Source organism: Centruroides sculpturatus, unplaced genomic scaffold, assembly GCF_000671375.1.
Source record: "Centruroides sculpturatus isolate CEXI.00-Female unplaced genomic scaffold, Cexi_2.0 scaffold247, whole genome shotgun sequence".
Classification (NCBI taxonomy): Eukaryota; Metazoa; Arthropoda; class Arachnida; order Scorpiones; family Buthidae; genus Centruroides; species Centruroides sculpturatus.
Genome location: NW_019384615.1, coordinates 20,501 through 45,326, shown reverse-complemented (window position 1 = coordinate 45,326; position 24,826 = coordinate 20,501). Strand labels below are relative to the sequence as shown.

General features: G+C 27.4%; 2 protein-coding genes and 2 long non-coding RNA genes across 5 annotated transcripts; 2 read left to right on the top strand and 2 right to left on the bottom strand.

The window, feature by feature from the left end:
• Window positions 1-213: 213 nt before the first annotated feature.
• On the bottom strand, window positions 214-3,358 carry LOC111625376. The gene is made up of 4 exons (XR_002756717.1): window positions 2,838-3,358; window positions 2,452-2,726; window positions 1,126-1,240; window positions 214-962 (listed from the first exon to the last, which is right to left on the bottom strand). It is a non-coding gene; the product is annotated as an uncharacterized LOC111625376 (long non-coding RNA).
• A 1,057-nt stretch (window positions 3,359-4,415) lies between these two features.
• Window positions 4,416-11,860, bottom strand: LOC111625363 (cytochrome P450 3A8-like). The gene is made up of 10 exons (XM_023368501.1): window positions 11,520-11,860; window positions 9,327-9,433; window positions 7,934-8,030; window positions 7,809-7,858; window positions 5,589-5,685; window positions 5,390-5,518; window positions 5,027-5,258; window positions 4,826-4,965; window positions 4,637-4,755; window positions 4,416-4,542 (listed from the first exon to the last, which is right to left on the bottom strand). Exons 2-10 carry the CDS (start codon window positions 9,383-9,385, stop codon window positions 4,416-4,418), a joined length of 1,050 nt encoding a protein of 349 aa, XP_023224269.1. The 5' UTR covers window positions 9,386-9,433; window positions 11,520-11,860.
• Window positions 11,861-13,462: 1,602 nt separating this feature from the next.
• LOC111625356 lies at window positions 13,463-18,378 on the top strand. The gene is made up of 3 exons (XR_002756715.1): window positions 13,463-13,529; window positions 17,595-17,693; window positions 17,770-18,378. It is a non-coding gene; the product is annotated as an uncharacterized LOC111625356 (long non-coding RNA).
• A 2,881-nt stretch (window positions 18,379-21,259) lies between these two features.
• LOC111625341 (reticulocyte-binding protein 2-like) lies at window positions 21,260-24,571 on the top strand. 2 transcript variants are annotated; one of them, XM_023368476.1, is made up of 4 exons: window positions 21,260-21,520; window positions 22,263-22,908; window positions 23,743-23,873; window positions 24,383-24,571. In XM_023368476.1, exons 1-4 carry the CDS (start codon window positions 21,398-21,400, stop codon window positions 24,464-24,466), a joined length of 984 nt encoding a protein of 327 aa, XP_023224244.1. In that variant the 5' UTR covers window positions 21,260-21,397; the 3' UTR covers window positions 24,467-24,571. The 2 variants fall into 2 exon arrangements, with proteins under 2 accessions (XP_023224244.1, XP_023224245.1); XM_023368477.1 differs by lacking the exon at window positions 23,743-23,873 and having other exon boundaries at window positions 24,383-24,512.
• The last annotated feature ends 255 nt before the right edge of the window (window positions 24,572-24,826 follow it).

Sequence of the window (24,826 nt, the reverse complement as noted above, 5' to 3'; positions counted from 1 at the left end):
AAAAGAAAACGTGTTATATTATCATTAAAAGACAAATTAAAGTATTTGTTTCCATTATCCGGATTTTTCCTTATCCGGACTACCTTCATCCCCAATTAGTCCGGATAATCGAGGTTCTACTGTATATACATATTATATATTTAAAAATCAAATTGTAAAAGTACCAATGTCAAAATCTTACAGAAATATGAATATGATATTACGAGTGCCATTGAAAACTCTTATTTATTTTATGCAAGAAATGCCAATGTCAAAATATAAGTAGGAAAGAACATTATGACCATACCAAGGCCTACTTTTGTGAAAGAATAGCCAATGCTGACATTATTACATGGACATTTACACTTCTTGAGTATAAATTGTAATTATTATGCGATAAGTTTTTTATTTTAAAATCGACGCTTCAAATTCTTTATATAATTCTTGTAAATTTTCGTTAATGATTTTCGACGCTCTGGTGTTAAGGATTTCTATTATTTCTGGTAAACTGTACCTTATTACGTTTTCAATTATGAGTTTTTTTAACCAATTAAAAAATACTGTAAATCCACTCAATTCTATTAACTTAAGATCGTAGATATTAATAATTTGAAATAAAAGCAATCTAGTTGTTTCAGGAGAAAATGCGGAAGAGAGCGTTATTTTGGCATCAATTCTATCGATAGTGAAATACATGTGACCAGAAAACGTAAAAAACAAAATATTAAGTTGGTAATTTAAAAATATTCCAAGATTTGTTGTCGTAAATCCAGAATTAATAATAATGTTATCGCTTTTATCGTCAAAATTCCAAGTGCAATTTCCCATTCTGTATAACGGCAAAATTCCTATTCCCATTACATTCCAAGCTTTAAAGCAGCCAGCTTCGATGTTCCCTATGAAAGCAGGATCTAACCGTTTTCTTATTGACTCCTTGTTACTCATTTTTGTCAAAAAATTGTCCATCATTTCGCTACAATCATCTAAAATTAGACGATATTCGGTATTAATTTTGACGTTTAACAAATTTATGTAAATAATACAAATGTTTATATTTAACTGTACAGGAAAGTAAAAGTTTACCAAAACTTAATTTATATAATAAGAGATAAAACATTAACTAAAATTTAGAATTTAATAACTTACCTGATTTGGAGAGAAATATTAAACTTAATAAAATAATTAAAATTTTCATGTTAATAAATTAATTTCCTGGACGAAATATCTTTTCTTCCTATTGAAATCTAATTCTTCTTTAGTACTAGAACAATAAAGTCCATTAAATTAATTAAACTCTACAGATAATGTAATATCTACAATAAATACAAAAAATTATATCAATATTTAAAATAATTTATATCTTAATATAATATTTCTTTCTGTCTTACTTATGCTAATAATATTATTATTTACCATTGCTAATTTATCAATTAGAAAATAAATATTAGAAAATTGTTATAAATTATAAAAACCTGAAAGTTTCAAATTCAATGTTATGGTATTAGAGCTTCGCTACTTTATGGCTGTTGTGTTATGTTTTTCGTTGTTACAGTATATATAAAAATATTTTATTCTCACCATACGATTATAAATATACGTTCGTCTTTAACGGATGTTTTCAAATTTATACTTAATGTATCCGCCTGAATTATTTTGTATAAAATAAGAGTTTTGACGAAATAACAGGACGACCTTGCTATTGATAAATTATTTAAAAATATATAAAGGTTATTGGACAATTATTTATTTATAGAATGCTTTGTCGAATAAAGTTTGATATATATAGCCTATATTATATACATATATGAAAATGGCCGAACTTTTCGAACTTTTAAAATAAATTTAAGCGTATTAATTTTAAATTCTTTTTATTTATTATACAGAATATTTTTGTTATTACATGCTACAAATAATATGAAAATTTGTTTGTAATTTAATTATTATAGATGTAGTCAGCCGGAAATGTCGACAAATCGATCGCGACTGACAAGTCGAACTTGTTAAAAAAAATGGTGCGAATAGCAAAGAGTCTCTGGTAAATTAATCAAAGTGTCCCCATATACCCATGTTTGCTCTATAGAATTTTTAATATAACTGGGCCATAACGATTTCCAAAAAATTTAAAATTGTTGTTGTTTGTTAAGTTATGGCAATGCAAAACTTGGGCGATCTGCCTAGAGGGACGGCTTCCGGGATGTCCTTTCAAGGGAAACTGGCCTCTATTTAAGTGTTATTGACGTGGAGAAAACCCGGAAAACTCCACGTGGCCAGCCCATCCGAACGAGGCGCGAACCCACGACCGAACTCCCAGTGTTCAGGGTACGAACACCGCTCGGCCACTGGTGCCAAACTTAAAATTAACAGTATTGGCGAGGTTGTAGTGTGAAATAACACATAAGTTCAATGTTCTGTATATATAATAAATTGCATATTTTAGTTTATTCGTTTTGATTTCTTTTCTATACTACATACCTTATCATTATAAATGGTGATCGTGGATTATCTATGCTACTATGTAAATCTATTGAACTTTTTCTGTAAATTGTGCAATTTCCAAGGCCGCTAAAAATGTTCATTTTATAAAAATGAATTTTAACATACATAATATCACTATTTTCATTACAAACACTCGAACGTGATTAAAATAAAAACATTTATCAAGAGTTTCACAAAGTTATTGCAGTCGCCTTTACAATAATTCCATTTTTTGGACGAGGTATAAAAAGCGATAAGTCTTCTTCAGCTTCCTATAACAAATTATTAATTTGTATAGTTTAAAATAAAATGACATTTCTCTCGTGTATTAAATTAAATAGATTATTTAAACGAAAATCTTTTTAAAGTATAGTTTTATTTACCGAACTTCCACAAGGTTCTAATTTGTAGGTCCTTATGAGATTAGCCAAAGTTAATTTCATAATTGTTTGAGCCATTCTCATTCCTATGCAACTTCTTGGACCGGATCCGAAAGGTTGGAATATCGATTGGTCTATTAGTCCTGCATTCTTAGATGAAAATCTGATATGTAATAATCTAAAAAGTGGTTTTTAATCGAGCTGTATTTCAATGAATTAACAATCGATTTACCGAAAACAGTAGCGGCTTTTAAAAGTCACAATTGAAAGATAATGATTTTAACTCTTAACAAGGATAGATGTAAATAACGTGTATTTTTTGGACGAAGGAATTTCAGCATCATACTTATGCTATTGTTGGTTTATATTATAACTCACAATTTGTTTTGATTAAATTTTTGCATATAACATCAATACATGTTTAGAGCGTAGTTCTTGAAATTAAACTCATTCTTTCGTACTTTCTCTTATATAAATGTATTTACAAGATATAAGCGAAATATTATTTTTAAGAAATAATAAAAGAAAGAAGAGTATTTTAACTATCAAATTATGTATATTTATATACGTAAAATCAAAAACATATAAGTTATATACGAGAAATCTTGTTTAATTTATGGCAAAATTACTAAAAATGATTTTTACAAGTGATTTAATATCACTTGAATCAAAGTGTTATTAACACATGTGCAATCTAGTGAAAAGAATTCAGCAACGAGTTGCATAACTTTTCCGGCAACAACATTAAAAATTGCGTGTGGTGCCCCACACCACACCAATATGTTATGATATTTTATTTTTAAAACTGCTTATATAATTAATTATTATCAAACGTAAAAAGCTTAAGATTAAGGATAGAAACGAGTTTTATAAAAAAAAAAATGTAAATGCTAATAACGAGCAAAATCTTTATTAGATACTAAATATGACATATCACCTCCCTCTATCTTCCCATCTCGTCGACCTTTAACCATCGAAATTTAATATCAATCTCCCTAGTACATAAACTTTCCTGCAAAATTTCAGAAAATTTCGTCAAAAAGCAAGGAGTTATTAAGCTTCAGATTGGACGAAGAAAATCGTGCCAAACAATAACATACATGTATATATATTAAAAAATCCTCGAATTTGTTTGCATTTCTCGACGTTGCAAGATCCCTGAGTCCAAAAGTGTAAAAATCTTGTGATGGTCATCGATCACCGCCATACTTTTTCTCTGTTATACAGTATATAAGAGCAGGAAAGAAAAACCAATGTAATTGCTTAACTAGCAATGTACTGTAATAGCTTGCTTCAATAAAACTAATAAAACTCGTTTAAAGTAACAACTATTATGTTACTTTCAAGGTATGATAACATATCAGCCTGAATCTATGTTAAACAACTTCCCAAAGTTTCATGGCAATAGGATAAACGGTGTGGTAATGCATGAAGGACATACAGACAGACACACATACATTTATTCTTATGTATATAGATAAATGAACTTTGCTTACTATATATGATTATAAATAATATATGTTAATTATAATAATAAAATGTAAAATATATTGTTATATGTCATAATATATTTAAATTTACTTAAATGATACCAATTACATTGTTTTCGATGTTTTCGTTTATCTCCTGACGAATTCTTTCTTGTTCTTCAGGATGTTTAACCAAATAATGGGTGAACCATGCCAACATCGTACTAGTAGTGTCATATCTAAACAACAAAATAAAACTCAATGTGCACTATAACTTAGCATCAAATAATTCAAATAATTTGCATTTATTATTATTAATAAAAATTTAATAACCCAGCTATCATAAATAGAAAAGCATTCGCAACAATGCAATCTGTTGAAAGCTTCGTTAAGACACCATCTGTTTCTTCTTCAGCATCAATCATGATTTGCAAAAGATCCGGAGGATGATACTGACAGAAAAAAGTTTTAACTATCACCAATATTATTGTTATTTAACAATTTATAAATTGTAAATCTTACATCAGAGGTTTTTCGGGAAGTTACCAATTGACTGCATGTATCAAACACCATTTTAACAGATAGACAATTTATTGCATATTTTATTACATCAAAAATCTTTCTAACGTACGTAGGAATTGGTTCAATTTCTGGAAAACAAACTAAGCAAATAATATTAATTATTTATAACAAAAATCATAAAACTATTTTAAAAATTATTACTTGATAATATGGAGAGTAAATCAGAAGTATCAACTTCCAAGACACTGTAGACGGATTGCACAAATTTAGTTGTTTCGTCATTTTGTACGTTTGTCTGAATTCCAAAAGCTGTTCTACAATTTACATCGAAAGTTAACTTTTTATAAAATTCAGCAATATCAAACGGCGATTCTTCCTGCTTTTCTATTTTCTCCATAAATATATTTATCGGCTTAGACATAAGAGGGCTCATCTAAAAACATAAAATTTTGATATATTTATCTAATAACAATACATACTTTTGCATTTGTAATGTTAAATATTTATAAAGAAACATAATAAATATACTATATATCTAGAGTTTTATTAAAGAAGCATAAATACCATCTTTAATTTAGCTGTACTGAAACTTGTGCTCAATATATTTCTGGTATTTTTCCAATCGTCATCACATTGAATTGTAAGTGCTTTAGATACCAAATTGTGAGGAATTCCTCCATCTGGAAGTATCGGCTGAAATAAAAATTAATGAAATGTCAAGATTGTACGGTTATAATTACGAAGAAATTACTTAAAAACTTACATCTCTATTCGTGAAATTTTTGAATTCCTTTATTTGTATAAGTTTTATCAATTCCAAATCGTGACAAACAATCAAAGGTTTTCTTCCAAGGAAGAAACTAGAAATTAATAAGTATGAATATTTTATTTTTGTATTATAATTAATAAACTTCATTAAATTTTATTTTTAGTTGTTTATTCAAACACTATTGTGGTCCTTCATACTTAAAGTAAGATATGCACGCAGGCAAATGACTTCAGAAAAAAATTTTCGTAGTATAAAATACGAGTTTATAGTCATAAACTGACATTTCAACTATGTTAATTCTCTTCGTGATAATATGATGTATGCAATAATAAAAAAATATTGTATACAATTAATAATATTTATTTAATAATAAAGAAGACGTAAACTTCAGAATTTATTCCGATGTGTAATTTCGAAAATAAAAATTTACTTATAGCAATAGTAGTATTATTAATGGTTTCATTCAACAGAAGTTACATTTGATGCTATAATTACTAACGCAGAAGCTACTGCGGGTTGGAACTAAATCAAATTAATTTTGAGCATTTTATAATGATATTTTAAAAATTTATAGTTTTGTTAGAGTTCATAATTATTTGTTTTATTAATAATTATTCGATACTTCCGGTATTGCATGTCTAAAATGTAAATATTAAAAAAAAAACCATCCTACAAATCTATTTTAGTATACAGTCGACCCCCTATAACACTGTTGATAATTCCGTTTTATATGAATTCCATGTTGTATGACCATTGTTATGTGTATCACGAAATATCGAGAAGATCAAATCAAAGGAAGAATTGGGTGTTCAGATTACATGGAAGTCTATATTATCCTCAGAGTCTGAGTTAAGCAAGAATAATTTTGAGCAGGCTCATCAAAAAGCTAAGAACAGAAAGACAAATTTATATATTTTATATAAATAAAACCGACGACGGACATCTAGTCTGTCTAGTTCAACAGACTAAGCAATTAAGACGGATCAGATCCAGAACGGAACTGGATTTTCCACCTGTAGTCTCTATTAAAGATGCGCTTGGAAGCAAGAACGAATAATCGCGATAATTGGCTGTAACTGTCATGAGATTTTGGCATATCCACCTCTTTCCAGCAGAAGCATTTGGTGCACTAGGCACTTTCAGATCTCAAGGACGTTTAATTACAGATCGCATTTGACCAAAAATAATCCAATTTCCGTACATATAAAGACTTCTTAAATTAATAATAACTTAAAATTCTTATTTTTAACACACAAACTTACCAATTTTGAATTACGCGATTTTAAAGTTGCCAAGTACGACTATGAAACGAAATATCAACTGCTTTTTTCTGTTAAAAATAAGAAGTCTAAGTTATTGTTAATTTGAGGAGGCTTTATTTGTACGGAAATTTGATTATTTTTGCTCATATGTGATCTCTAATTAAACGTCCGTGAGATCTGGAAGTACCTATTGCACCAAAGAGATCAGTGACACGAAAATTACGTGAGAGCTGCAGTCAATTATCGCGATTATTCGTACCTACTTCTAAGCATATCTTCCATTGAGACCTGAAATAGTTATAGAGAAGGGCAAGAAACTATTCTTAAAAACTAAAGAAAGAGTTTAGTTATGTATTTATACATATATATTTCGGAATTCGGGATGTTTGATATACTAAAAAAAAGCATATATTTGTAGGGTTTCGTGAAATTGAACATAGCTCATCGAGCAAAGCTTATCTAATTTCTCTCTCTCTCTCTTCGAATTTCGGAAATACTATTCAAAAAATTCTAGAAAGAAGAAGTAAACATTATATTAGAAATGGTCTTCTGTATTTTGACACTAAAATGCAGAAGACTATTTTTAATAATAGCGGCTAAAACAGACAGATTCATTACTCTTACACTAGTCACAGATTGACGCGCAATTGATAAACTCCACAAGATATTTTATTTGTGATTCTTCTAATATCGTTATTGTATTTACATATACAATGCAGTTAAGTAGAATCAATATTAACGCATCTGCTAACATTAATAAAATTGTGAAATTGTAATTTTTATTTTTGCATTTTGCTGTAGTACACGTAAAACACCTGTTCATTTAATTGCATATTTTTTGACTATAAGTATGAAAGACTGTAAATAAAATGTATGTTTATTATACGGTATTTCAAATATAATTTTTAATATTATAAAAAATAATGACAATATTATCTGTAATAATCTATACCCAAAAACATTTCCATATTTTTCTATCCATTCATCAATGCATTTGTTTCTCTGTAAATTAGACAAATTGCATAAATATTTAATTTTAATACTCAGAATTGATCAGTGAATAAAATAAATGATTACTTTTCTATTATATTCCATTGCATTTCCAGTAAGAAACTTGGGTTTAGGCCCAGGTATTCCATATCTCTGAAACACGCTCATCTTCCTTTTTCTCCAGCTAGAAATATTAAGCATTTAGTTCTCATTTCTGTTGAGAAAATCTGATAACACATTAAATAATTTATCAATTATAGAATATAAAAATTTTTATTAATTAGTTATTGACAGTATAAAATAATATTAATTAAATTATCCACAACCGTGAGGCAGATAATAGTGAGGGCTTATCAGACCACTACCACTCCCAGCACCTTGTTGTAAGCTGGCACCTGCTACTCTACCTTCTTACTGTTTTTGCACCCTCCAGCATGCAAAGTCATGAAGATTTATTAATCCTGTCTACACTGATATTGCCTACTGCTCATACTGTTATAATGGCGTCTTCACTTTTATATTGTATAGTTTTAGGCACAGTTTTAAGTTTTTAAGGCATAGTTATCCAGATGATGATTGCTGATCTAAACTGAATTCATAGGCCGTTGATAGTTTTGGGGTCGACTTATAGAACAGATATATGCTAAAACTATCAATATTTGACGAAAATTTATACTCGTCTTATCTGAAGGTTGTCTTGTCTGCGTAAATATCCGCTATATTTAATCTGTGGACTAGCCTCTTATCAAAAAACGACCTTGATAATTTAACGACCTTTCGAAATTACCAGGAATTGAAATGCGGACAAAAGTTTTTACTAAAAAATTTTTTATTAAAAAATTTACAATAAAAATAATTACTTTTTATAATGTTATTTAAGCATAAAAAAGTAAGCAAACATCTTGAAATTTGACAATTTTTTGTGTTCTTTTCCCCTAAATTAAGAAGCATTTGACTCCTTTGTCTCTGTTCAAAAAGATACTAAAATGTCGACGATTAAATGTTATCTTTTCTACCATTTCACATCACTTAACGAAAATCATTACATATAATTTTAGTCCTATATAATAAATTTAATAAATATTTAAAATTTAAAACAAATACATCAAATTTTTAGAATAATCCTAAAAATTATTTTTATTTTGAAAAGCTTAAAATATTATGGATGGCTTAAAAAACGAATATTATTTTATTTTTAGCTAAATTATAAAATAATTCTTTTGAGTCTTACAGACACGTTATTATTCAAGTACTGTACAGTGCTCAACGAAGCAAAGATTTACAATAAACTGAAAAATACAAAATTGCTAAGTTTCAGAAGTAATTCATTTAATTAATTCTAAAGTCTAAAATACCCGTTCGTTAGTTCAAATATATTAATAATTTTTTTATAACCATTTGATAGGAGATATCATTGTAAAAATTAATCAGCTTACTAAGTTGTTTAAATTTTATTTGCAAATAAATAAATAATGCTCACCTTATCCAAAATAATATAAGACAGACGAAAACAGTTAATAACATTATTATTGGCGACATCTTGAATAGTCTTCAGCCGGATATGTGATATATTTGATAGAGGTCAACCTAAGTCGATAATCACTGTACTTTAATATTTACTTATCATAAATATTGTTGTTTATAAAATATCAAAGCAATTAATGGAAAATCATAAACATTTTTATAAAAGCACAAGTAAAGTTTAATATAGGGGAGACCGGGGCAACTTCGGCATGCGGGGCAAGTTTGTCAAGCGCTTTTTTAAAAAAACAAATTAAAAGGAGACTTTGGTTATAGGTTAGGCAGTTGAGTTTTATTGGTGGCTTGTTGAGTGTAGTGTTTTTATTGTTCTCCAACAAGCGTAGTTGAATTATCAAGCAAATTTTCATTTTCGTTCAATTCCATATAATATTTTTTTTCCATTTATATTGAATTGGCAGGTTTTGTTATAATTCCATGATAACGAAAGTTACTTTTCCTGTTAGAAGGATGTAACTTCAACTTATTCACGTGGCCAGATCGTGGCTTGGCATTCTGTTCTCAGGGTTGTACTTAATGTTTCGAAATCATGACTAGCGGGGTAAGATCGGCAACATAAAGCCACATTAGAAGCAAAGGATAAAAATCAAACAGATGATAAATGAAAACATGTTTGCATTTGTTATTCATGTATATATGTCTTTGAACTTGCATTTCGTTGTAATAATATTAAATGGGTGTTGGATTTGTATTTCTTTGTTTTAATAGTGAATTCCAACTTATACATTGTTAATAACATAATTTTATATACGTGCCTATCTTGCCCCATTACTGTTGCCCCTATACCAGGGGCAACTTTAATAAAAATAATTAAAATAATTACAACTTTACAAAAAGAGAGAAGTTGCCGATCTTGCCCCTATACCCGGGGCAACTTCGTCAATTTCTCTCTTCTTGTAAAGTTGTAATTATTTTAATTATTTTTATTTCCAAACTGATTTTAACCAGTTCTATAGTAAGGTAACATTCCAATAGACAATATGCAAAGCTTTTTTTTCAGTTTACAGCAGTATTTATTACACAAAATTTAAGTAAAGCTTAACATGCCGATCTTGCCCCGGTCTCCCCTATTAAAATAATCACATATAATATAAATATGAAATTTTTTAAAGATCTGATATAAAAGTAATGACACTATAAAAATGTGCTGTGATATACAGTAACAGAGCAAAAAAGACACATAATTTACAAACTATATGTCTTTCATATACAACGGAAAATATACAGAAACGAGATATCTCTAGGAAAGAATAGTTGTTTATTAATAAATTATGTGTACCTAATATTCATTAAGTAGAATAAGTCTGGGTGAATTTGTTTCTAACTCAAATTAAAAATTAAGGGGTAGAATTAATTTATTAGTAGGAAAATCTCTTGCAGTAAGAAATAATTTGTTGGATATCTGCTCTGAAATTTTGAGACAAATTTTTCTTTTTTAGTTAATGAACCAATCACCTTCAATTGCATGATTGACGGAATTCTTTAAACAATGTTACCATCGAAAACTATGTAGAGATCCAAAACAAACGAGCAAATACTTATTGTGAAATTTTCACAATGCTGGGCTGCACACTTTAATCATACATTTTAAATTTATCTAATTTAAAATATACGCTTTCCATCTGAAATTAATAGTGTCTTGTCCCTGTATATCATACGTTTCCGTTAGCAATAGAGTCGTGCCGGTCATCTATCTAACTCCTTTAAAAGGAAACTTTTGAATTGAAATAACGTAATTTCCAGTTTGCTTCAAAAGTTCGTTTATAGTTACTCGGGCCTCCTGTACCTACACTTTACACATCTGGTCTCGGCATCCATCTATCCAACTGCGTTCTCGAGAATAAGGACAGACAGATAGACAGTTAAACAAATAGAGAACAGTGGGAATTTATAGGTCTACAATTTTTTTCAAATTGCACTCCACAAACTAAATAATTGAAAGAAATAAAAAAGAGTTTTATTTATAAATATAAAGGGAATAAAAAATTAAAAAAAATTAATTTACTTATGAAAAAATAACTTCAAAGTAAAATTATTAACACCACAAATGACTATTTTAACATCGGGTAGAATATATTTTACTATTGGGTCATAACTATAATTTGTGTAAATTTCTCTATTTATTAGATCTTACATGACAACTGAAAGAATATCTGTGGTGATTTTTATCTACTTGTTTTTATTACGTTACAGCATCTAGAAAGTTGATGTAACTTTCCAAACAAGTTCAACATCATCATCATTAACCCTGGGTTCATTGCTCGTTGGTGTCTGATGCCTTATCCAATATTTTTTTCCATTTCACTCTATCTATTGCGAATTTTCTCAATTCCTGCATACATTCGATCCACACATTGACGATCACGAGCTTGAGGTCCCTTCTTTCTTTGGGTGACATACTTTTCAAGTTTAGATTCACGTAGTCAGAACAGTTACATAAAGATGGTTTCTTTCTGATTTTTTTTCTGCTTATGGTTTTTTTCTGAAAAAAAATGAAATAATTATGTAGTAAATAAGTAGTGAAAGTGAAATGTTTATAAAGAAATAAGAAAACCATAATAGCAACCATGAAAAACACTTTTTCGGCCGGTTCGCTTCTTCCCTTCTGCGGCCTTGATAGAATAGAAAAGTATTATACATGTTAAAATATTTAACATTATACTTGTATTAGTCGGGAAAGTTCCACTTTCAAGACTAATGCACTGATTGTGAAGAAGAATTTTGCGCCTTCTGGTAAAAACTAAGTAAACAAAACGAATCCGAAAAATTTACAATCGTTAGAAACAACTTTACTTTTTAAAGAGCTATTTCATAAAAGATATTTCCTATAATTGTGTAGTTTATTTATCTTTTTGATTTTTTGATTGAAACAAAATTAATTGTTTTCAACTACTGCATGGATTAGGAAAATAACAAGCGATTAAACGATGTTTTTACAGAAAATTTATTACAGTATTTAACTTGCATTCGTCATTCTGTTAATTTGTTTTTTTTTTCTCTTCGGTTGTGTACAGAAAAAAAATCTGTAGATACTTAAAAAAGGCCTAATGGTTTCAGTGGCTTCTCGTTATAAATAAATAAAAATAAAAGAAATAATAATGGAAATAAAACAAAATAAAGTTGGTGTTTACTCGAAAAACAAGAAGAGACAAATTAATAGCCCAGCTGAGAGCCACAGTCCGTTTTATATGAAACGATCTGTATCATTGGTTTTCTTATTTTCATCCTGTCGCCGAGAAACATTTTACGAATGCAACAAATGTTTCCGAGTAACATGAATAATAGGTATGAATTTCGTTGGTAAATGAAAAGACCTCTTTGAATGCTTTGCGAACAGAAAGTACTTAAACCAAATACTTACATTAAAAGTGACATTACTAGTGTCTTTAGTTAATAATGAATGCATTTAATTAGAGATGTCTCTCAGCTTTCAAATAAACAAAGAAATAATTTCAAATACTAGCGTCAATCATTTTCTAGACCTAACTGATAGTGTCGAAACCATAATATTATCAAGATTTTAAATATTTACTTAATTATAATTAGTTCATGTGAATCGTATAAATTTTTGCCAATATGAAATTTCCCAAATCTTGTTCCCGAAATTAAAACAGGACAGATATAAACTTACACATAAGCAACATTTATGTACTGTATTTAAATTCCTTTTTGGAAAAATAAGTAGGCAATTTAAAGCTAATGATCTTTTGTGTGCTTGTCTTTTGTAAACTTAACGTCTATGTTTCGTTCGCAGATGTGCAAGTATTTAATTAATTTATTTCTGTCTTTTGGGTAACGCAACGCAATTCTATGCGTTTTATTCGCTCTGTAGAACAGCATCAAATTGCGATTGACATATTGTTTTTAACGCGAAAATTACAGCAAAATAAATCGCAGGGATAAATACGAACTGCAGAAATATCTCGGATATATACTGTTTATAATAGTTTTCGATGCAACGAGCTACCAACTTATGAGCGCGAGAGCTGACACATCATTCGCTTGATTTTCTATTGTTGCATTAAAAAAATTTGCTAATAATATAATTTCAACAATTGTCATAGCGAGTTGTTTGTTGAATTCGATTATTGTCGGATGCGAATTTTTCGAAAGCGTATTTTCTGCGATAAAATGAGTGGATTAAGTAAGTTTAAATTATTTGTCTATATGATTATTAATATCAATTTGCTTACAGCATGTCTATAATGTAAATATAAACAATGTTTTTAATATCACGATACAAAAAAGCTTAAAACATGAAAGAAGTTTGATATAATAAATTACAATCAGTATCGCTGCTTCATTATCTTTTACGATATAATGTTAAAAGAAGGGAGTGCTGTTAATAACAGTTAAGATATAACTCAAACCCTTGATTGCCTTCAAGGAGAATGAATAGATTTTTGTATTAATATTAATGCATATGTACTAAATAGCAAAATATGGAAATAATCAATTAATTAAATTAATACCTAACTAAATTCTTTTTAATTTCCTCAAGAACTTACCTCACTGAGGCAGTGGTGTACCGTGGGTGTCAGCCGCCCGGGGCGGACCCCACCGCCCCCCTACGGTACGCCACTGCACTGAGGATTATTTATAAACTCTCACAAACGTTTTCAACCTGTTCTACAGGCCAGCTTCAGGTTTTATAAAATTATGGAACAGTTAGAATAACTGATCTTTTCGAATATAACAATTTAGAACACATTTAATAAAATATAAAAATCTTTGGAATAACAAGCAATTTAAATCTAAAGAACAAAATGTAGTGTTCGATATATAATTTAAAATAATAAAATATTTATCTATACACAATTTAACAAAATAGTAAAATATAATCAGATGAAAAAAAAATTACATACTTGACAACAGTTGTTGATCGTATGAACATTATGTAATAATCATCAATAAGTTCTTTTTTATCTATATATTTTCACACCGTACGTAATACTGTGGCATCTTTATAGTTCATACAGCTGCCCGAGAGGTTACTTTTATAAATTTAAACTTTTTCCAAATTCGTCGCTAATGTCGGTGCGTGTACCAGTTTTATAACGCTAGCTTCCTCCCATTCTACCACTAATCCTTCGCTTTGCGCCATTCTAGGCAAAGCCGTACAATATGTCATATTTGTCAATGTTATAATTGTGCTCTTTCTGTGACTCCTGTGTATTCTTTCTCCAAACCCAATTGTTTGTTTTTTACGGATTTTGTATAATGCAGCCTGCTCTGTTTTTTCACTTTATCTTTATCATTTCTTATAAAGCTATAAATGGTAGGCGCTCTCTTGAAAACCAACCGAGTCTTTTTAAGAATAAAGTACGTCTTCTGATAAGAAATTATAATAGAATTTATATAGCGCATATTTCGACAATTTTACATGCTACTGTATACATATAATTAAGGAATTAATAATTTTCTATCGTATATTGCGATTATGCAGTAATAACAACGAACGTTAACTAAACTTAATTAATAATTTATTTGTATATTATGCAGTAACTGTGAAATATTTTGAAATAAACATTTCTTAACTACAAATAATAAGAAAGACAACATTTAAATTAATTTTAATTAACATTAAAATAAATTTTTATTCAATACTTAAATTTGCTTTATCTATTTGTTCATAACATTTCCAACGTTGAATATATTTTATGCAAATAACAAATGATTTTGTTTCTGGATCATATTCAATGTGCTTTTAATAAATGTCGTCTTAGACCTGCTTATAAAGGGGATATGTAAAAGATAATGAATGCCATCTAAAAGTAGTCCCCACTTCTCAAATGACATATCCTCATATCTCTCAACTAGTGTTACTATAAATATTGTAATAAATATTATAATTTCCAACAAAGAACATTTCTAATACATAAGCCTCTTCTAAATTTTGCTAAATATGGATAAAATTAATATATTTTAGCTGTTATCAAGAACTTGTTTGCTGGAATTTTGTATATAATTTGAAGCTTTTTCATTTGCTTCTTAATCAGATATAATTATAGTATTAGTTTGTTAGAAAATAAATTAATAATAATTATAAAATATTTGTTCACAGGTTTTCAGTGCTTTTATATTGAAAGATATTCGTCATTTGGAAATGACTATTACGTTATGTATGCTTATCAGGTGAGTGTAAATATAATAGTGTAAATAATACTTAAATGAACTGTACACGTAAATTGCTTGTTAAGGAAGCCAAAAATAATGATAAAACAAGCAATTTGATACCAAGTTTGCTNAATTTAATTAATATAAATGTTATTGAAAATTGATTGATTAGTGAATATTTCTTATGATAATATCGTGTGGTTCCTGTGATAAATATATGTTTTTATAAATCTGAAAAAGCAGTATTTAATGTTCTAAAAATATTTGATCAAAAAAACTTCTAAAATGTACTCAGAGCACGTTTTTTCTTAATGTATATTATGAAAGTTGAGTACATTATCAAACAATAAAATGTCACCTTGGGACAAAAAAATATTTTAAGGCAGAATTTCTTCAATTATTTACGATGAAAATTTATTACTATTCAATTTTAATAAATCTGGTTTATTTGTATATAATGTTTAGTATAAAACCATTACTTATATTAACTCTAAAATCATCACTATCCTGGATCTATCAGATGGAAAACAAAACAATCTTATATCTTTGGTTATCGAATTTCGACTAACTTCTATCATTTAGTGATTTAATGATTCAATTTTAGATTCAATAATGATTTAATGATTCAATTTAGTGATTTAATCGGTCTTTAGTAAACATATTGTCATTTCCTGAAAATGACGTAAAAGACAAAAGTTTTCTGAATTAAAAGGGAGAAGGTATATTCCACAACATAAAAAAATATAGAAGAAACTAAAAACGTCTTCAAACTTTCGTCGTGTTTAATCATCAGGAACAAAGTTTCCTGATAACCGAATCTTGATCCTGATGATAAGCTAAATCCTTTAAAAAATTCAAATTTTTTACAGGATTTGGCTTATCATTAGCGAACTTTTTAACTATTTACGTAATTGTGCAGAGAATTTACTTTTTAAATTTTTAACGGAGTTAAGTGCTAAAGAGAGCTTTATAAAAGTCTGATTTCGTAAAGTTATTCTTCCACGTCAGCATTGGTTTTATTATATTTTCGTTATTAATTATATTTGAAGAGTAACTCAGTTAAAATATGTTAGTTGCATTATTCTCGTACAATTCATAAAAATGAATGATCTTGTAGATATTATATAAAAGCTGAAAAATAATAATACAACAAAAAACTCCGTTTTATTCCTTTGGAACAATACATTTCTACGAATACAAACGCGAAGGTCTTTCAGTTATATAGAAATGGTGACGAAAACCGAATAATAAAGAATGAAATACCAATGATAAAAAGATATTTCCTTTTATTTATGCATGTAAAATATTTTCATTAAATATAGTTTATAAAAATACTACGTATTTATGTTAAGAAAACAACAATAATAATTGAAAATTGACTATCGCAGTGAGAAAAATAAAGTAACAGTTGAATATTATAATAACAAATTTTCAATGAAAAGTTTTAAAAACGTTAAAATATTTAATGCTTTTTTAATAAATTAAAATAATATCTTTTGTAGTACATTTTAGAAAAGAGAAATAAAATAATACCATATGACAATAATTATCAATCGATATGCCAGGAAATCATTCTAAATGTGTCGCGATATGAATTTAATAAATTAATACGATAAATTTTAAATGTACTAAAATAAAATTTGTATTTATATGTTTACTCAACTACATTTTAGAAGTTTATACTAGCCAAATACTATCAAAATGGTATTGTATAAAGATAGAAATCTTATTCTCTATACGACTTCAGTAGAAGTAGAGAATTATTGCTTCTTTATCCTCAATTATTGCATTGTTTTAAACTTAATTTTTCATAATTTATCTAATTAGTTAAAGCATTGAAAAAATAATAAAATAATTGTTTAGTTATCACAATAGACAGACATTTTTTTTATGAATTTGACAGATTTTTCTTTAACAATCAATTTTTTTATCGCATCAATAATTCTCAATGAATGTAAACTTATATAGGCTATTAATGACTGTGTATTTCGTGGTTATTTTATGGATTTTTTGTGGTTTGTATTATTGAGTATCATATATTGAATTTTTAAAGTGATTTTTCTGATATAAAATGTACGATTTTAAATCTTAGTAACAAAAAGATCTAAAAGAAATGAAACCCGTGTTTTTCGATCATGATAAATCTGAGGAAGTTTATAAAAATCCAAAATACATCTTTAATCAAATAAAAGTATTATAGCAATAATTGAAATGCTTTCTACTTGAAATTTTTACAAACAATGATCTAATAAATTATTTAAATTTAGCTATTTTAGATGCGTTAACAATTTAAATGAAATTTGAAAGACTAGAAGCAATTATCTGCGACAGAATTTTTCTTTACCAGTGATTAAAAATGGAATAGTCATTTTTGTGTAATATTCATTAATGTGAAATATGTTTGTGGTGTTTTAACATCGAAAGTTTTCGCGGTTTTCAAGAAATATATTATTATAACAAACTTATTGTGAATAATTTAACGTAAATAATTTAGAATTAATTATTAATTTAAAGAAAACTTTTATTAAAACATAAACACCAAGTATTTTCTTTTCAATCATCATTGAAACAAATTTAACTGATTGTACAATAAACAGAAAACGGAAAATATAGATAAGGTTTGAAGTAAGATATATAATAGTTGACTATTTAATAGAAAATAAACAAGTAATGAAAGTTAATTATCATGTAAATAGCTACATCAATTAAAATTTTACTATTTATCAATCTACTCGAATATGAAAATATAGACTATATAACATTAAACGTTCTTGTAATGCTATGAAAACTTGTGAATAGTTATTAAAAATGTTTATAAAGCAATCTAAAAATATGCGTACATTTGTTATAAAATGTTTAAATAATGTAAAGTAATTCGGAATTAAAGTAAATTTTATTTCTTTGTTTTTTTATTGACAAAAGTTGAAAGAGTAAATACAGTAAAAACCTCACTTATGTGTCCATCTTTGGACTCTGACTGGTAGTCGCCGAGGGTGTTTTAAAAAATCTAATTACGATACCGTACAGAATACTTCTAAGAGTTTAATACAGATTAAAAATTAAACAAAAAAATAAATAAAATAAAAAGTTGTGTGTTTCTTAAACACTATGTAATGTAATTAGTCGATCATTTTATTTGATTGCTATCTTTATTTTCAATCGTTATTAATCGATTTATTTGAAAATAAAGATATGAAGGAATGCCAAGTGATAGATTAATTATACTATATAGTGTTTAAGAAACACATAAGAATAACGGCACCGTTTCATATTAGCAAAATAAAAAGTCACATAACACTACATCCTTTCCAATAGGCAGTAATTCAAACTTTCATACAAGGTAATGTATAATAACACTAGAAATTGAACTACAGAAATTGAAACAATAGAAATTGAACTACAGAATACGTGTACTGTACAGTACATTGGGGCACATGCTCCAAGTGTCCTAATGTACGGCTCGTCCTTGACTATCGTCGTTAGTCTAAATAATTATATTTTGTAAAATTATCTAACAAATATACAATTGTCTTTCTTCATACTAAATATTGGATAAATTTAATTTATTGAGTGTAAATATAGATTTATTTTTTGTTGCTTTTAACCTTTCTTTCCTATGATTTACATCATTACATAATAATTCACACGATTTACATTAATTAAGAGTCATATGTCGGAGTGATCTGAAGAAACTGTTCCAAAACTATAGAAACAAAGTTCAATTTTGTTTAAAGTGCTTTAAACAATACAAAGCGCGTTTAAGAACGTGGTGTTTTCCTGTTCTGTTGGTCAGAAAAACAGGTAAATTCATTTAAAGACTCTTATCTTGGTTACATAAGCAAAACTGCCAGCTTAGTGAAGTGGTCATCAAGATGAAGTTTGATTATCTATACTAATATTATAAAGAGGTAATGTATGTATGTATGTAAGTTTCTTTGCAGCAGGTAATCTCCGAAACTACTCATCCGATTTCAATAATTCTTTCACCAATATTTAGAATGGAACCTCAGGGTGGACATAGGCTGTATATTATTCCGTTAAACATTCATATAAATTAAAATATATAATCTAGGTTAAGGCTTTTATGTCCAACAGATGGCGCTACNTATGGGACGGAACAAAACAGAAATGAATATTGGCCTCCTGCAGAAATAAGTGATTATGGGCCGGAACAAAACAGAAATGAATATTGGCCTCCTGCAGAAATAAACGTATATGAACCTCCTCCAGTTCTCCTGCATTATTTGACATCAACAGAAGTGCATCAACCTAGTCCGGTGCCAGAATTGTTCGATTATGGACAGCTGCCATTTGAAGTTTCCACAAATGAATCCTCTGGTCTTAATTCTTCGAAAGAAGTAAAACCAAACGCGAACCTGTCATCAGAAACTTTTGAATTTCCATCAGACACCAATGATCAGCACCTTAACGGTAAATTTTAGTATTTTGATACAAACATATTAATGTAAACATATATACATGAACAGTTTTATTTCATATAACTGTTCATAGAGCTAATGATAATAACATGAAACCGAGGCTGCATTTATACGGTCGTTGCTAAGAGTGCAAGGTAATTGAGCCCAAATCTTTGTGAAAAATTTTAGTGCATAGGAAATAGACTTAAATAATTAAGAGTAGATTATGAAAGAAACACTGTGAAAAAGCGATAGCGTAGTACAGTACCAAAAACAGGTATTGAGAATTTAGTGAGTCGCTTCTACTTGATTGTGCCCATTCAAATAGGCCTGAGTACAACTATCGTTGACTGTGCAGTCAGCTTTTGAAAAGATTATGAAAGTTAAATCACAACTATAGATTAAACATTAAAGTTTCAGTGTTCAATATATAAATTAAACATTAAAGTTTCAGTGTTCAATATATAAATTTAATTTAAATTCTTCTACCTTTTATTCTTTTTAGCCATTGATCAGAGTGTTATTGTGTATTTATTCCGTTTTCTAAATCATATATATCTAACTAAAAATCATACATAAATACCAAGGGAATGAGAGTCTTTAATGGAGACTAAAAGTGTTGCGATTTTCTTTCTTGTCTAAATTTATTGTACTCATCCATTTAGTAGACTTTATTTATTTGATTTTTTGAAATATTCTTTTGGTTTAAAGTAAATAATGATTAAATTACGTATTCAATTTGAATGTGAAATAAAAACAGAAATTATTCTTATTAGATCTTTACATACACAAATTACGCAAAGCGCAGATACTAAATAGCTATATGACAATGTGTCTGAGCATTACAATCTATTCCTATTAGTAATAATTGAGCATACGCTTTCTTAATGTTTAAGCTTGGCATTTCTTCATACAAGAAATTGTAAGCATTGTGTCGACTCCTTTTTAGTTATGAAAGATTATTTTCATTTAACTCTTCTTTCTGTGATTATTACAATAAGGAATAAACTCGATGCATGAAATTTTGAGAATTTAACTTAAAAGTATTCAGATATTAATAGCTTTTCGTTGATAAAGTAGGATACGGACATCAAGTTGAAGATAACAATAGATGTCAATTGTAAAATTAGAATTTTTAGAGCAAATGGTTTTATAANTATATGATATATTGTTGTTCTGATATATATAATGTATATATATTATATATAATATTTTCTTCAAAATTATAAAAAAAAGAACACAATATTCTCAAATAAATCTCAAAAACATTTTTGATGACTACTGATTTGATACATTTACTCTTCCTATTCAATTGCAGTTTTTTCTATTTTAATACTTATTCACTTTAATGTATTGTCCTTAACTTAGTTTTACTGATTATTTTTTATGTTTTGATATACTTTAGTTTCTGAGTTTAAAACGAAAGACTCTGATCAGAGAGAAATGTCTGGAACTGACGGGGAACAAAACAGTTCCGATGTACGTAATTCAAAGGAACGTTGTAAAAGACGAAGAACCAAAACTCTCTGAAAATGGAATTACAGACAACACAATTGAAGGAATTTTCCATGAATCCGAAGATACAGAAGAGTCTCCTATTGTAAGTTGTAATTTAGATACATCATTTCAGAAAATATTATCATTTCATTTAAACATTAAACATTGATAAATACAAAAATGTTTAGTTTATACTAAATATTGTTTAACATTGTTATATTACAAATCGGTATACATTATTTTTCATTGTTGCATAATTTTATTCGTCCTGTGGTATCTAAAATTAATATGCTAACAAAGTATAAAATATTCGCTGTAATTATTATCTTGTAAACATAATAAAGAATTTATTAACAATTGTGAAGTGAAAGCACTTATTAATTAAGACAGTATAATCGCCAGTTCTAAATAAGAGTGAAAAACGTTTTCAAATTTGAAAGATACATTTAAGTTTACACGATAGTTTAATTAATTACATACGAAGTTGTGATTTCGATAGAAATATCCATGAATCAAAGTTATATGTCTAAAGATTTATAAAGCGAAAAATGTAATTGTTAATAAATTGTGTAAATATTAAAGATGATTCTTTAAGCAGAAAGAAAAATAATAACAATAAAATATTATTGATCGTGTTTTAAATTTCTATTATTTTTATGGGCTAATATAAAAAACTTAGGATTTCAGTAATATCTTCCTAATGGATATTTTATTCACTCTAACGGGCTAAACATGTTATTAAATTCGCTTGGCCAGCATGCTATTACTTTATATTAAAACTGTTAAATATTTATTGAATTAAATTTCATTTAATATCTAAGAAATAATTTGAATTCTTATTTCAGAAGAACATTCCAAAGGCTTCTTTGTCTCCAGCGGAAATCACTACAATTGTAAATGAAGGCTATACATTTCGACCGTTATATAGAGCATTCTTGAAACTCGAGAAATATTCGTTAGTTTCAGAAATTATATATGAGGAAGAGGAGCCTGACTCTGCAGACGATTTGTCGGAAAGTGAATATAACATCGAATCAGATATGATCTCGAGTGAAGATGACGTTTCTGACAACGAGAATACAGACGAAATATTTGAAGAATATAATGTCGAACGAAATGTATTAATAACACCTCAACACGAATTATGTGTTTGTGAGTCACTACCAATCAGTTCACAATTAACTGGTTCTCAAATTGAACAATGCAATTCAAATTTAATGACAAAAATGGACGAAATGTCTACCGTTTGTAATGAATTGGCTGTCACAGAGTGCAAAGAATATGTGGATGAATTTTCTACATTCAATGAATCTAGAAAAATACTTGAAGAAGAAATGCTTCAATTATTATCTGAAACGAGCCAAGAAATATTAGAAAATGATTTTAAAGAAATTCAGCTCAATAAAAGTGAATTTGAATTAAATAGAAATGTTTCACGGCTTGATGAAAATGTCTGCGATGATGCAATTGGATTAAAAGGATTTAAAGAAGGTAAGATCACATATGTTTGCTATATTACGTTTGATTTTCTCTTTCTTTCAATAAGTCAACATTATTCATTATCATTCTTTAATACTTGTTAGGACTTATTTATATTTAAATATGAAAGCAATTCTGAAATGCTTTTAATAGATTTCAAAGTTAATATTAATTGCACATTTTCAGTCTTTAATGGCTGTTTCTATTAATTCTTTATAATATTTCTGAATAGTACAAATTGAAGTAATACTTCTAGAACTTTCTTTAATTTATAAACGGACTTTGCTCTAATCAAAAATATTTTCTTAATGTTTTTGTTAGCACTTTAACTACGAATTTAAATTTTATAACGTATGATTTGATAGAACATTAATTTCTTAATTTATCTTAGCAAGTATTCATGTGACGTTAACACAGAAATCAAGTAATTTGAAAAACATATTTTAACACATATATATTATAATTCAAGTATATCAAGTATTTATTTGTGTAATTAAAAGTTAATTTCTATTGATAATATGATTATATGTGATGTAGGCACAGCTCATAACTATTTGAAACGGAATTAATTAACATCCATCAGAAATATAAATTAAAAGATTTTATTTTAGTAAACAAATCAATTTAACAAATGTTCTTTGCATATGAAGTATACATATAATCTATAAAGTACATAAATGCAAAATAAAATAAATAAATTTATGATTATGACATCATAATTACAAATGAAATTTTTGTGTCTGTTTTATTTTATTGTTGTTTAATATTTTATATATACTTAATGACAGAATTATAATTTTTAATAAAGAAACGATTGAAGTTTAAATTATAAAATTATTTTTTCAGAAAATAATAAAAATAAAGACGAAAACAATGAAAGACAAATGGTTAACAAATTAACCGATTTCATGCTAATTAAAAACGATGTTCTTCCCAGTTCAGACGTGGAAGAATCCTGTGCAGAAACAGAAAAAGAAGTGAGAAAATTTTTGTAGTTTTATTGTTTATATTTAAGGAGTGATTAATATTTTTACATCTCACAACCAATAAACATGTTGTTAAATTCGCCTGGCCAGCATGCTATTACTTTACATTAAAAATGTTAAATATTTATTGAATTAAACTTCATTTAATGTCTAAGAAATAATTTGAAAGTTTTTTAATAATTTAAGTAAATAGTCATTTTTATCAAAATTACGAAATTTTATTCTAATTGATAGAAATAGATAAATATAAAATTTGACTAATTAATACATTTAATTATTTTAAAATAAGGAGTTAAAAGTGAGCACGCTTTCATTTAAGGATGTCGATAATTATAATTAACAAATTTGAAATAATTTAATTTAAATTGTTTTATTAATTCATAACTGTTATGTTTTAAATCTAAGTAACTCTAAAATTTTATATTATTATTATTTACAATATATTTTAAAATTATTTTTATTACTGTTGATTTACGAAAATGTTTTTTACTTATTTTTAGGACGTAAACTGTTTGAATGTCTTCGGATATTTACTTCGTAGACTCCGAGGATTATTTTTTCCTTGCCTACATTCAAAGAAGTAACGTATTTGGCAGTGAAAAGATCATATGGATTGAAAATCTTTATAATTTGCAGTCCAGTAATTTATATACGTGATTACAATATCAATATTGTAATTTTCGTTGGAATTTTCAAAATTTAGTTTAATTTTTATAAATTCTTATTATCAAAATTCAATTTAATTATTGTAAATTCAAATTATCGAGTATTTAAATAAAATAAACAAATCTCTCTTTTGTTGTGTGTTGAATTTTTATTGATTATTCAATTTCGATTTTTAAAAATCCCACTTCTGTTTATATTCTTCGAACAATAATTTTAAAACAAAATACATAACTGAGATTGTTTCTTATCTGTTTTGTAATATTTTACATTTAAAGCGA